Genomic DNA, 12,445 nt, shown 5'->3' on the forward strand with positions numbered 1-12,445 from the left:
TGTTTCATAATCAAAGCCCTAAAGTTCCTCATCAAGCTGGGATGTGCCAGTTTTTAGCTGTTGTGATAGAAATTATAGCTAACTGCTTTATTGCATGCTGTAACAATCACTATTATACCAACACTTCTCCCCACACCCACCTCCACACAGCTGGCAGTGAATTCCTAAATAAATTCCTAATTAAAACACACACACACACACACACACACGAATCCCAATCTGAAGATGATGGCTTATTTGCCAGAAGAAGGAAGGGGGGGGATGAGGAGTACACATCAACCTAAACCTATCAGCTTCACCCCCCAGTATTATCTTTCCATTAGAGAGAAGCATGCACCCCAATCAGGTAAATGATGATTGAGATGTCTGCTAGAAACTCATAGGCATGTGGCCTCACTACGTAGAGATCTTCCTGCAGCTTTACTTTGTCTCCTCCCTTTCCTCACCTATATGTGGACAAGAGCACATGTAGCCTTAACTGGAGCTGGCAGGCACCCTGTGTCTATGAGAGTAGCCAGTCCCTCTTAGAGAGAGAACTGAAAGAGAGCAGAGAAGTGAAGAGGCCCTCTGTCCTAGATGATGGTACAGAGGAGTCTCTGAATCACACGACTCCTAAAGTCAATCCTACCTTGAACCATCAATCTACATGGGTGGTTCAAGGAAGAATCTTCTATTATTCGAACCCAACATGCCCTAAACGGACATGCCACGCATTCAGTGCGAAGCTGTATCCTCTTCTAAGGCACACAGGCACCAGTTCCGTGTGGCAGAGACTCCTTATATGAAGCAAGTGTACAATTTCCATGTGACTTTCAAATGGAAGAGGCATTCTTAATTACAGTATTCACCAGAGACTCGGAGTACAAGTGTGACTCTGAATCCTCCAGAGCAGATTCTCAGTAACGGGCATGAGAGAGCAAATGCAACGACGAGAAATCGGCTGGTTTACCTGCAAACAGTGCAACGTTGGCATGTTTGGCATCATAAGGGCATCTGGCCATTCCACTAAATTCATCCCCAAAAGGTTCCAGAGTATCCATCTAAATGAAACAATAGGACTTAATTAGGAACAATAACAACCAACAGTAGTCATAGCAACTAATACTTATAAAGCACTTAGTGTGTGAAGTAATTCATACGTGTAGTGCAGGTAATCCTCAAATACCCTCTGAGATACATCCATTGGTTTCAGACGGGGAAACTGAGCTTTGGAGAGAATAACTCCTTTGTCCGAGGTTCTATAGCTAGGAGAGTCTGAGATTCAGGCCTGTTTGCTTCACTCTTAACCATTATAGTAAATAGATTTGCCTATCCTTTTGGAATGGCCTAGAAATAAGCATCTTGTCTTTGGAAAAGGAAATTTTAAGGCAATCATTGGGAAGACTTCCTCCCTTCCTCTGCCACTGCCTCTGAATTAAATGTTGAGTCATGAGCTCTGTAGAGAATGATCTCAGTCTTTGGCTTTGTTTTGCCTAAGGAACCTGCCTTTGTGGGTTAAATCCCAATAGTAGACACTGGAATTCTCCCTCTGGTTAGCTGGCAGGATAGTATGGCATCAGCAGAGGTGCAAAAACATTGAGGCAAGCAGAGCTTAGGTGGCCCTATTGCACCAACTTCAGAAACATGTCCTAGCCTCCCATCATGTAGATCGGAAGGAGAGGTTCAGAAGGTGAGGGGCTCACACAAGTCAAAGGCAGTCAGGAGTGGGGCTGCCATTTGACATCCATTTGTGTGCTCACCCCAGGCCTTGTTCCTGCATGCTGGAGGTTATAACTGGTCTGTCAGTGAGTTTTGTTTGGCCATCTTAGTATGGAAAGAAAGAAAGGGCGGGGCAGGGGTGGGGACAGGGAGGGAGAGAAAAGAAAAGAAAAACTGAGTTCTATTTTAACACAAGGAGATTGCAAATGAAACCTGGTTTCTTATTTCCGAGCAAGTGGAAAAGTCAATTCATGCCTTTTGTACCCAAGTGGCAGCAACCAACTAGAAGCTCAGTCATGGTCACCCTGTCATCTACTTCAAAGAAGCATGTGGACTCCAGCACCAAGGCCTCTTTATCCACAAGACGTATGTACGCCCTGCTTGTCTTACTCCTGCAAGCTACCCACCTAGCTTCATGAGATTTGAGGGTGTGGAAGAGCCTTGCTGGTTGTTCAGCTGCGCACCAAATTCTATTTCCCTTTCCTCCACATCACACTAAACTACATTTCCCACCCTCCCTTGGAGTTAGGTACAATCACAGAATGAGCTCTGGCCAACAGCATGTGAGTGGAAGGCTGTGTGCCTTGTCTAGGTCTGGTCTCTAAAAACCTTCCAGTGTCCTTCACTCTTGCTCTCTTTCTATATTCTGCTCCACTAGATACGAAGGATCCAGTACAGAAGCCCAAGATCCGAGGAGATGGCAGCAATAGGAGCAGGATGACGCTTAGCCTTTTGCACGACCTGGTGGCACAGACCCTCCTCTGTCACTGCCCCCCCCCTCAAAGTTTCTGCCTTGTACCATGTGGTCGTCTTCCTTACACCAGGGCATCTCCTTAGCATTTACAGCTCAGTACCACAGAGTCCATAAAATTATCTACTCCAGGGCATTAATGTTTTTATAACTCTGTGGTTCGTTCTTCTTTTTGTTGCTCGGGGCTATCTTGTTTACATCTGGCAGTTGCCTGCTTTGACTACAGATACGAAACTGGAAGGAGGGGAGCCCAAGACGGCACTGGTGCAGAGGAAGGATCCGCTGAAAGGCCTTGAGCGCTGGAAGTCAGGGCGCCTTAAGTCAAGGTGTTTGGAGTCTGCTGGGTGGGAGGAGTGAGGTGCTTTTGGAGCGGCTGGCAGTGTTGTCCACTCGTTGTGCTTTTTGCCCTCAACCCCCAGGAACTGTTGCAGGAATATGCCAGGACTTCTGTCTTCGGTAACGGCTCTGAGATAGCTCCCATTGAAACCCATCCTATTTGTTCAAACTAGTTGAGAACCCCCAAAGCAGTATTTTTAGGGGAAAGATGTTCAGGTGGGACACCCTTTAAAAGTACTCTCTTCCCCTCAGCACATTTCTATGAAAGGTTCCCCCACCCACCCCCCAATAAGGGCATCTTGTTAAACTGTGACAGACTTTGTGGTCTCTGGATCTGGCAAGTACACAGTGATGCAGCGGAAATGCTTTTATCCCAAGCAGTGCATGCTGTAATCCTGGCAATGGGGAGACCATATACAATGGAGGATTTACATTATTAAATGTACCTACTTCTAAAACAGAAAAAAAAAAAGCAGTAGCCATAGATATAGCAAGTCAAAGGCAAGAAGCAGTGAGGTATTAATGTTTTGGTTGGTGAGTTTGGAAAAGCCCAGAGACAAAACAATGCATGGTGAAATCCTCTTTCCATGAAGTTAGAACTAATCCTGGTGGTAGTCGCCCAATCTCAGACCTAATATCAGCCCCTGGAAATTAAATCACCATTGAGTACACATAATTACATTAAGAATCAGCCTGACTTTTTTTGCAGAAGTTTAGAGAACAGAGGAAGAAAGACCGTGGGGTGTGGTTTTAGATTTATTTATTTATAGTGGGTGGCATTCCAAATTCTTATTTGGGGCTATAATCTTCCTAATATATTCAGGCTGCTTCTGTTTTAAAACTGTATAAATCGGGGCATGGTGCAGAGGTGGAGACCTCCGAAAACGTATCACCCTCCTGCTTCAAGTTAGTATCATCACCTTGATGTTTCTGTGCTAAGAGACTTGGGTTTTGGGAGAGGGGGACTGGTCATTGTTTTGTTTTTCAACCTCTAGTCCTGATCTGTTCAGAAAAAGCGCTTGAGAGAGAGAGAGAGAGAGAGACTGTCCATTCTTCCTGCAGCCAAATACATTCTTGTTTCATATCATCAACAAAGTCCTGCTGCCCTGAGTCTGGAAAAACACTTTTCCGAGTGCTCCCTACTTTTCACAGGGCTGGGCGAGAGACAGGAAGTGCGGGAGAGCATCCCGTGGGTTTCGGAGAGGCGCAGGCTCCCGAACAGGTCTCAGCAGATGTGGCCAGAACAAGAGACAGGTGATTGTCTCGCCACAGGTCAGGCATCCCGGGGAATGGAACATGTGTGGGCAGAATGAGCTAGACCACTCCGGGTCTGTGTCTCACAGTGCCAAGAAAACCTGTCATTTGTCATAAAAGATAGCTTTCCAGCTAGGGAATTGGTTGGGAATTGTGAAAAGCATTAATCTTAATGAGTCCTAAACAATGACAAACGGGGATGGAATATTAAGTGGGAGAATTCAAGTCAAAACGTCAGCTGTATGCTGTCCCTTGGCCAGAGTAAATGTTTGCCTGTTACAGGCTGAATGGATCCTGCCAGTATCAAAAAGTTTGCCATTTTAGGACAGAATTTTTTACATTAATTTAGATTTTTGAAAAATACTGCACTGAAGATATCACTTACCTTGATATTGAACGGTTTTGGTGCCCCCTTACATTTTGTACCTGGGGCGAATGCCTCCCTTGCTCACCCCAATCCTGGCTCTGCTGGTCCCCATTTCCAAGTGTAAGATGGAAGAGGAGCGGAAGGGTCCGCAAGGCCCTCCCCTTGAGGTCTGTGCTAAGGCTGAGGGGCTTTTAAAACTGTTGGTGAGCCCTCTGGTTTGGGTATCAGCCCACCATTTCTTTTCTCATTCTTCACACCCGTCGGAGTTCACTTGATGCTGGTGAAACCCAAATGTGTCTTTCTCTCCACATCTGTCCCTCAATCAAGGCTCACCCATCCATCTGCTTGTTAGCTGTGTCTGTTCACATCCCTTGGGCATCGCCACCCGCAGGGCTGGGCGTCCTCATCATGGCCCAGAACCAAAGCCACACCTTCTCACTGCCTGCCCCAGCCAATCCCACTGCTCTTCTGCTTTTATTCCCTGTCCAAACTGGTGGCAGCTTCATCCATCCATCCACCTACCCAAGAGATAGCCGAGCAGTCATTCTTCTTTTCTTAAGATTTTTTTTTTATTATTATTTATTCATGAGAGAGAGAGAGAGACAGGAGAGGCAGAGACACAGGCAGAGGGAGAAGCAGGCCCCATGCAGGGAGCCTGATGTGGGACTCAGCCCTGGGTCTCCAGGATCATGCCCTGGGCTGAAGGCGGCGCTAAACCGCTGAGCCACCCGGGCTGCCCCCGCCCCGAACAGTCATTCTTAACTCCTCTCTCTCCTTATCCCGTGCTGCTCATCACATATTGAATCCTCCTGGTTTGGGTCACTTAAATATCTTCTGAATCTGTTCTCTTCCCTTCATCTCTGGGACCACCTATCTCTCCAGCCTCTGGTTTGTTTTGTCACTTCCCAGTCCAGCACTGCAGACTCAAAGGAGGTTTCTCACACTGAACAGACTGTTTCCTACTCAGTGCCTTTGTAGTACCCTTTCCTCTACCTGGAATGCCCTTCTCTCTTCATTCGGCTAATTTCTACTTCTTTAAAACAAAGGTCAGCATCTCATTCACTCTTCACCCTCACAAAAATCCACAGAGTGCCTGTCAGGGGGCACTAGGTTGGGTTGTGGATGGTCACAGACATGGTGGTGTCTGTCCTCCAGACCGGGGGTGTTCATGGTCGATATATGAGAACAGCAGGAGGGAGCATTTAAAGAGAGGGGTCATCTACCTCCTTCTAGAAGCTTCCTCTGAGTCCTCATCTCAGGCTAAGATTAGTACCTCTCTGTTGTGCTTCCATCATGCTCTGCATTATGTTACCATGGCAGCAACCCCATGGCATTAGTTTTCTTCTCCCTGTCTGGCTTCCCTAAGGATGGAGGCCTCCTATTTGTCCTCACAGCCTCAGTGCCTGGCCATGCAATCAACCGAGCACATGTTTGCTGAAAGAAGGACAGTGGTGGAAAGAAGGGGCAAGGGGAGCTAAAAGATGTGGAGCCAAGACCTTAGATCATTGCAACCTCTGCTTCTGCTGCTTCAGTAATACCTCTACCCGCTGCTCAGAACTAACTTGATTTGTTCATGCTCGGAGACTTAATTTTTTACCCCCTGCATAAAAGCCACAGTAGGTAAGGCCACTGTCGAGTGAGCAGAGTGCTTAATGGAATTACATGTCCGTGTTCTTAGAAATCTTAACCTAGAAGAAAGTCTGCAGTTTCCAAGGGCATGCTTTTGAGATATCTCTTAAAATAGGAATCATTTACAACATAAGTGTGGTTTTGGGCTCCGAGAGGAGATGGTGGGGTGGGAGGGAGAAAGAGAAAGGGAGAGACAGGAAATCCACATGGTATACGTGGAAAAGTCTGTTGGTGTTCCGAACAATGAAGAATAGGGTCTTAGAGAAACTAACTTTGCTGGGTAGGCTCCTTAGAGATGTGTCAATCAATCCTGCACACACAGGAAGCTCAGGAGCCTGCTCAAGATCAGTCATGTGGAGCAGTACATTAAGTCCAAGGAGTGAGAGGAACCCAGATGGTGTTGAATTACCCCTCTTAGGCTGCTGCAGGTATAATCACAGTAAATTATGGACTACCTCCGGCCCGTGTGGCTCTAACAGACAAAACCACATTTACCTTATAGTTTCTGCAGGAAGGGTTGAAGGCATTGGTTCCACAGACAAACAAAGTATCCTCGTTTTTCTTCAGAAGAACTTTAATGAAGTTGTGACACTCATCCTGAAAAATAATGCAAACTCTCTTGTATCCATCCAATACAGAAACCCATTCTTCACCAGGTACCAAGATCTGCCCATAGTAAGGTTAAAGGAAGGTGGCTGTGGAGTTCCCCTGTTAAAAATTCGAGTTTCTCCTGATGCTTACCAAAAGAGGATGTTGACAACTATGGCTTTTTTAACAGTAACTAAACACCTGGCAGAGAGAGAGGAGTGTGCATTTATGTCACAAAAGGAAGGCACGCCTGGAAATGCCAACCTCCCATCATATTAATTTTAATGCCAGATGTCCCAGGGTCCCTTGATGTGCGAGGCTCCTGGCTGAAGTGTGTTTGTATGTTGTTCTGGGACTAAAGGCACAGACCCCTGGATGTCTGCGGCAGCTTTGTTCTGAGCAATTCTTGAGCCTCCCGGAGGACGCTGGTCGGTGCAGTGGGCTACTGGAGAGTGCACTCCAAAGAGTTGGGGCAGCCAGCTTTGTGACCACAGTCCCTAGCGCCCCTAAGTAGTTCATGATGCAGCCCTCGCAGCTGTCGTAATATCTCATCACATTAAAAGCAAACAGTTTTTGCAAATTAAAGCCTTCAATAAGTTGATGGAAAAAGCAATTACTGGGGGAGAAGGGACTAGCGCGATCCATTCCACATCACGGTCTACGGCCGGAGATAACAGTCAAGAACTTAACCCAAAGTGGCAGCTGCAAGAGAAATGAAAATTGCCTACCTTATGTTTTCCCTTCATTCTGCACGTGTCTACATCAGCCTGTCTAGATTTCCATGTCAGTTTCTGCAGGGATCAAGAAAGAAATCAATTAGAGCCCAGAGGTTGTTGCATTTGATTTTTAGAAGTAAGAGTTCCCTTGGGGAGGCGGAGGCTGAACATATATTTATTGAAAGCTTTCCGCACCCTTTCTCCATGATTAATTCACCGTAACGACAAAAGATCGGAGATGGGAACCTTTCATTTAATTTTGAACTCCTGTCTATTCATTAAACTATAGAACGATCTTCTCCTTGAGTTGAAGACGAAGGAGAAAGGAAAGAACAACAAACAACAGTGTGGAAATTTCTCATAAAATATCCAAATCAGGACGCTCATTTTGATAAAATACATGTCCTTGCCCTTTCCTTTCAGTTGATAAATCACTTTTCATAAAGCATGCCTTTTCCTTAAAATATGGAAGTCATTTACTTAAACATAAAGGGGACATTCACTTTGGGTGGACAAAGATTTAATTCAGGTTACACTCCACGTAAATTCATGGACTGAAGCGATCATCTACTTCTATGGCAGATTTTATTAACTAAAATATCTCCATGTGGAGTTAGAGGGGAAGCTTAGGTTATATTTTATGTCTGTCTGAAGTGGATAATGATCAGATTCCTGAGCCACAACAGTCAAATCAAACTTAATACTGCAAGACATGGAAATGTAACATTGAAACATTTGTGGGGCAAAATTTTACATATGAAAACTGATATTTTCCTGGACAAACATGGTAGTATTTTATTAAAGGAATTTGAAAATGACCTAAAACTCCAGACTATATATGCACACGTATTTGATGAATAAACAACAAAGCAGATAACTGTTTCCAAACATGAATTTGCCCCAAATTAGTAGGATTGCAAAAAAAAAAAAAGTTCCAAATTATTAGCCACATCGTCTCAAGCAGTGCATTTAAGATACATATTCCCTTCAAGAACTATCCTAAAACCCTTTATTTTAGAAAGATGGTTTTTAAAACCACTTACTTTGCTACAATAAATTTCTTCTGTGTGTGAGGTGTCCATATCAACAGTATAAATATGGTCCCTGTGAACAATGAGAAATTGATACAGTGTCAAACACAGGAGTCAAGACAGTTAATTTTCTCCTGAATGAGTACGTATCTCATTCGAGGTGGATAAATCCATATCCATGTTACTAGAAAACAAGACATCCACATGCAAGAAAAAGGGAATAGTTCAGCCTTCAAGAGGTGCCTCTCGATCACACTCTGCTACTTCTGATAAATTGTGGCATCTTGCTGAAAGGGGCACCTTTTACGGAAACTCTTTGCTGTCATCTCCCTCCCACCAGAACTGTAATCACTGTATGTGTGTAGCTCAGGAGAGAGGACTCGCAAAGTTAAATTGACCCAAAAACCAGAACCCAGGTGGGTTTCCCATGCCCTTTCATTATCTTCAAATCCAGGTACCAAAAACTTGCTATTCAACAAACCACATTGTTCATCATGGGGGCTAACAGAAGAGCTTGTCTCTGGCTGTTTCTCCCTGTAAAAAACATATTTCCAACCTAAGCTTCAATGATTTGATCGACAAGATGGAAGATGATAAAGGTGAAATTATTTCCAAAAAGCACTGTTTTCTTCACACAGTGATGGTCAATTAAGGTCTAAAATGTCCTTGAGCTAAAGTTTGCATTTCTTGCTCTGTTCACCTTCCTGTTTTGTGGAGAATTTGGTTGTCTTTACGATTTGCTGCCAATCTCCCCTTGGAAGGGAAGAAACAGAATCAGCAGCTCAGGTGTGGGGCTATATTTAAACATCCCCTTCTGTGTGAGCTGAGTACAAGGGCGTTTTTGTCTGGAATTCAGAAGAAAGGAAAGAAAAGAACTCACTGAACTGGGTAGATGGGGGGCTTGTGAGGGAAAGCAAAACAGCTCATTTTCCCTTGAAATAACATTGACTTTTTCTAAAACGAAGGAAGTCCTGGGGCTGCAAAATTACCCACAGCTTTAAACCAGGAGGACCTCAAGGTTCCCATGTAGACTTTCAAACTCCCTCATTACTTAAGAAAAAGTGGAGGGAGGGGGAAAGAAAAAAGAAAGGAATGATCTGCCATCAGGAGTCACTTTAATTCCCCCTCCCCCGCCTCCTTTGGAAATCTGTCTGCTACTGCTTTTAGGAAAAGTACAACAGAGAAAAATAGAAATAAAAACAGGCTTTGTCATATGAAAATAAAAGTTGGGGGCAAGGCAGTTTGCTTAGACATTTCCTTGCAACTGTGAGTGGTTGAGTGGTTGAGTGTGTGAGTGTGAGTGTGTGTGTGTGTGTGTGTGAGGGTGGTGACGGGGAGAATGGGGAGCCTGTGTTTTGTAAATTGCTGAATTGGGAAGTTTTTGGAACCTCAGCAGAGTGCCAGAATCACCCTGCCCTTTAATTTCAAGGCAGTTTTATTGCATTCGTTTATTACTTGTTCGACTTTATTGGTGGTGCTGCGGGTCAGGCTCATTATTGGGATGGAATTGCCTATTACTTTGGTATCAGGTTTGATATGACTCTAGGTTTTTCCTTGCCCTGCCTCCCCTGAAAACTTTAAGTAGGAGCTGAATATATGAATTGTAAATTAACAGCTGATTAATATGCACTGGCAATTCCTCAGAAAGCTCTCGGATTGCCCCCTCCTGGCATGACCTGTTTATGTTAATTAGCAGTTTAGAGATTAAACAAACAAAAAACCCCAGAATTTTCAAAATGGATAGTAATAAAGCAGAATTTTAAAGGGGTTCCTGCCATCAAGGCTCACTCAATCTCTGGGTTCTGGATGGGGCTTGGCTTCCGATTGCTGACACCAACTGGAAGAACCGGGCAGCCTATTTTAAAAATAGAATTCTGTGAATGAAATCTTTTGGACCACTGCAATCTTTTTCAGTAACCAAGAGATCACACTGCCCAGCAAACAGAAACCATGCTTTATGCTAAACCTAAGAAGACTAGGGTAGAGGGTTATTCCCAACTGCTGCCTGTACATCCCAGGATTCATAAGCTGCCCTAACTGAATAGTTATTTGAACACAAACTGACTTAATCCAAGGACTTCCTCTTCCCCCCTCCAGTGAGCAAAACTGAATTGTGTCACCGAGGTTTGAGCCTGGGGGAAGGATTTACTTTCCATCTGTCACTTGCTGCCCAGGAACCAGGATCTCTCTGGGCAGGGTTGGGAACTGAAGGGAGAGGAGAGGTCCTAAACCTGGTGGCCAGGAAACTCCTTCTTCAACAATTTTCCCAAGGGTGCGCGCTGAAGGCAGGCAGCTTGGGTGTAGAGTGAAAACCAACGTGTTAGCCCAAGGGTGTTGCAGATTTGACCTTTAATGAGAGGCAGGTCTGTTTTACAGTTTTTAAAAAATGAATGTGTGTCTCTCCTTTGGCCCTTTACATTTCTCATCTCGAGGGGGTGGGGGTTAGGGTAACTCTGTCTTAGTTTTAATGAGCTGGAATAACGGTCACTTTTAAGTTTGCACAGCATGTTGCTCCTAACGCAGGCACGGCCCTGGACCTGCAGCCTGCACCCACACTAGATCATCAGGTGCCAGGGCAGCCCATTTTACTATTTTTCCCCCTAGAGACTCCATTGCAGAGTGAATCATTACTAGAAGATTCTTGACTCAACCTATTTCTTACAGATTCAGTGTTTAATCATTTGTTTTGACCAGCCTATAGATTAATTGACTAGAAGTGTAATCTTCCAGCCCTACTACATTTAGGAATCTAAAAGTGATACTTAAGAAGGAGCTAAGCTGATACTCTTTCAGAGAGGCACCTCCTGAGGACCTCATTGCAACGCTTGCTGATGAATAACCACACTGGCTCTGTTTTCAGGCAAAGCCTGGTAGAAAGTTACTGCCAGGACAGACAGTACCACCTGTCCTCCTCAGTAGGCCGCCCCGTACCAGGAGTAGATACCCAGTTTCTAGAGCAAGGCTGCCCCACTTCAAATCCTACCCTTGTCATTTCTGGTCCAAGCATTTCACCTCTGTGTACCTTGGCTTCTTCCTGTAAGGCATGTTCCTTCACTGAACTAGGGCTCTTTTCCAGGATTGAATGAATTAACATTTCTAAAGAACTTACATAACACAATTTACATAGCACATACAACCAGATATGTACCATATACGTATTGAAGTAAATTGCTGAAAAGTGCCTTGGCATTGCTCCCTGGGACATCTATGGGGTACTTGCAGGATGCTGTAATGTGGCCAGTGGTTTGTGGTTTATGTTGCATAGCTTGCCATTTGGGAACACCTAAGTGCTTTAGAAGAATGAAGCACCGTTGTTATTTACCTGTTTCTTATCCATGCTCAGAGCCATACAAGTATCACAGACGTAAATCTTTATTTCTTCTTCCATGTTAAGTGATTAATCAGTCTAGACCCAGGTTAAGATCGCAGTGGAATCCCACAAGATAGTATTCCTTGTTGCTTTTCCATTCAGAATTTTGTTGAATGAACTATGCACCTCCCAAACTGGGGATCATACAGTGTTAGAATCCCAAGGGACTTCTTAAAGTAATCTAATGTCTCATTTGAGAGAGGACACATGGCCAGAGAAGTTGTGGTCCAGGTCACTTAAGAATAGAATTAAGACAAAAGCCTAAATCCCTGTGAGCCGTGTTTAGGCTGTATTCTTGCCAAGCCACTCAGCCTTAAGACATGGTCTGCTTAAATGACATTACACAGTGGATGAGCATTTTCTTACTAGATCCAAATCAAACACTCTTCTAAAATCAGTGCCACCGTCATTCTATTACAGTAATGGCATATACTATATATTCACTACGAAGTTACGAACAGGCTTAATATACACCCACGCACACACTGTATAATACATGTTTACACATTCAAGTTAATTTAACAAGTATCAAGGAGAGAAGTACTCTACTGGTTTCGTGAGTAGATATTTGCAAATATGGTCAAGACAGACAGTGGATTATTTGAGTCTAAGCTCCAAAATAGGCAAATACTTCCATCCAAATCCACCTAAAGTTAAACAGACACAAAATCTTGAAAGCATGATTGCTGGACAAACTAAAGTAGC

The 12,445-nt window shown here is 44.2% G+C and overlaps 1 protein-coding gene across 3 annotated transcripts in view; it reads right to left on the reverse strand.

Moving 5' to 3' along the window:
- The window catches only part of SEMA6A (semaphorin 6A), a 126,629-nt gene that overhangs the window by 45,685 nt on the left and 68,499 nt on the right, over positions 1-12,445 (reverse strand). For all 3 annotated transcript variants that reach the window (XM_077911285.1, XM_077911283.1, XM_077911284.1), the window contains exons 4-7: positions 8,383-8,443; positions 7,352-7,414; positions 6,531-6,632; positions 950-1,040 (exon numbers count right to left, since the gene is read on the reverse strand). In XM_077911285.1, coding sequence (XP_077767411.1) covers positions 950-1,040; positions 6,531-6,632; positions 7,352-7,414; positions 8,383-8,443 — 317 coding nt within the window. The remainder of the gene's footprint in view (positions 1-949; positions 1,041-6,530; positions 6,633-7,351; positions 7,415-8,382; positions 8,444-12,445) is intronic.

Source organism: Canis aureus, chromosome 10, assembly GCF_053574225.1.
Source record: "Canis aureus isolate CA01 chromosome 10, VMU_Caureus_v.1.0, whole genome shotgun sequence".
Lineage (NCBI taxonomy): Eukaryota > Metazoa > Chordata > Mammalia > Carnivora > Canidae > Canis > Canis aureus.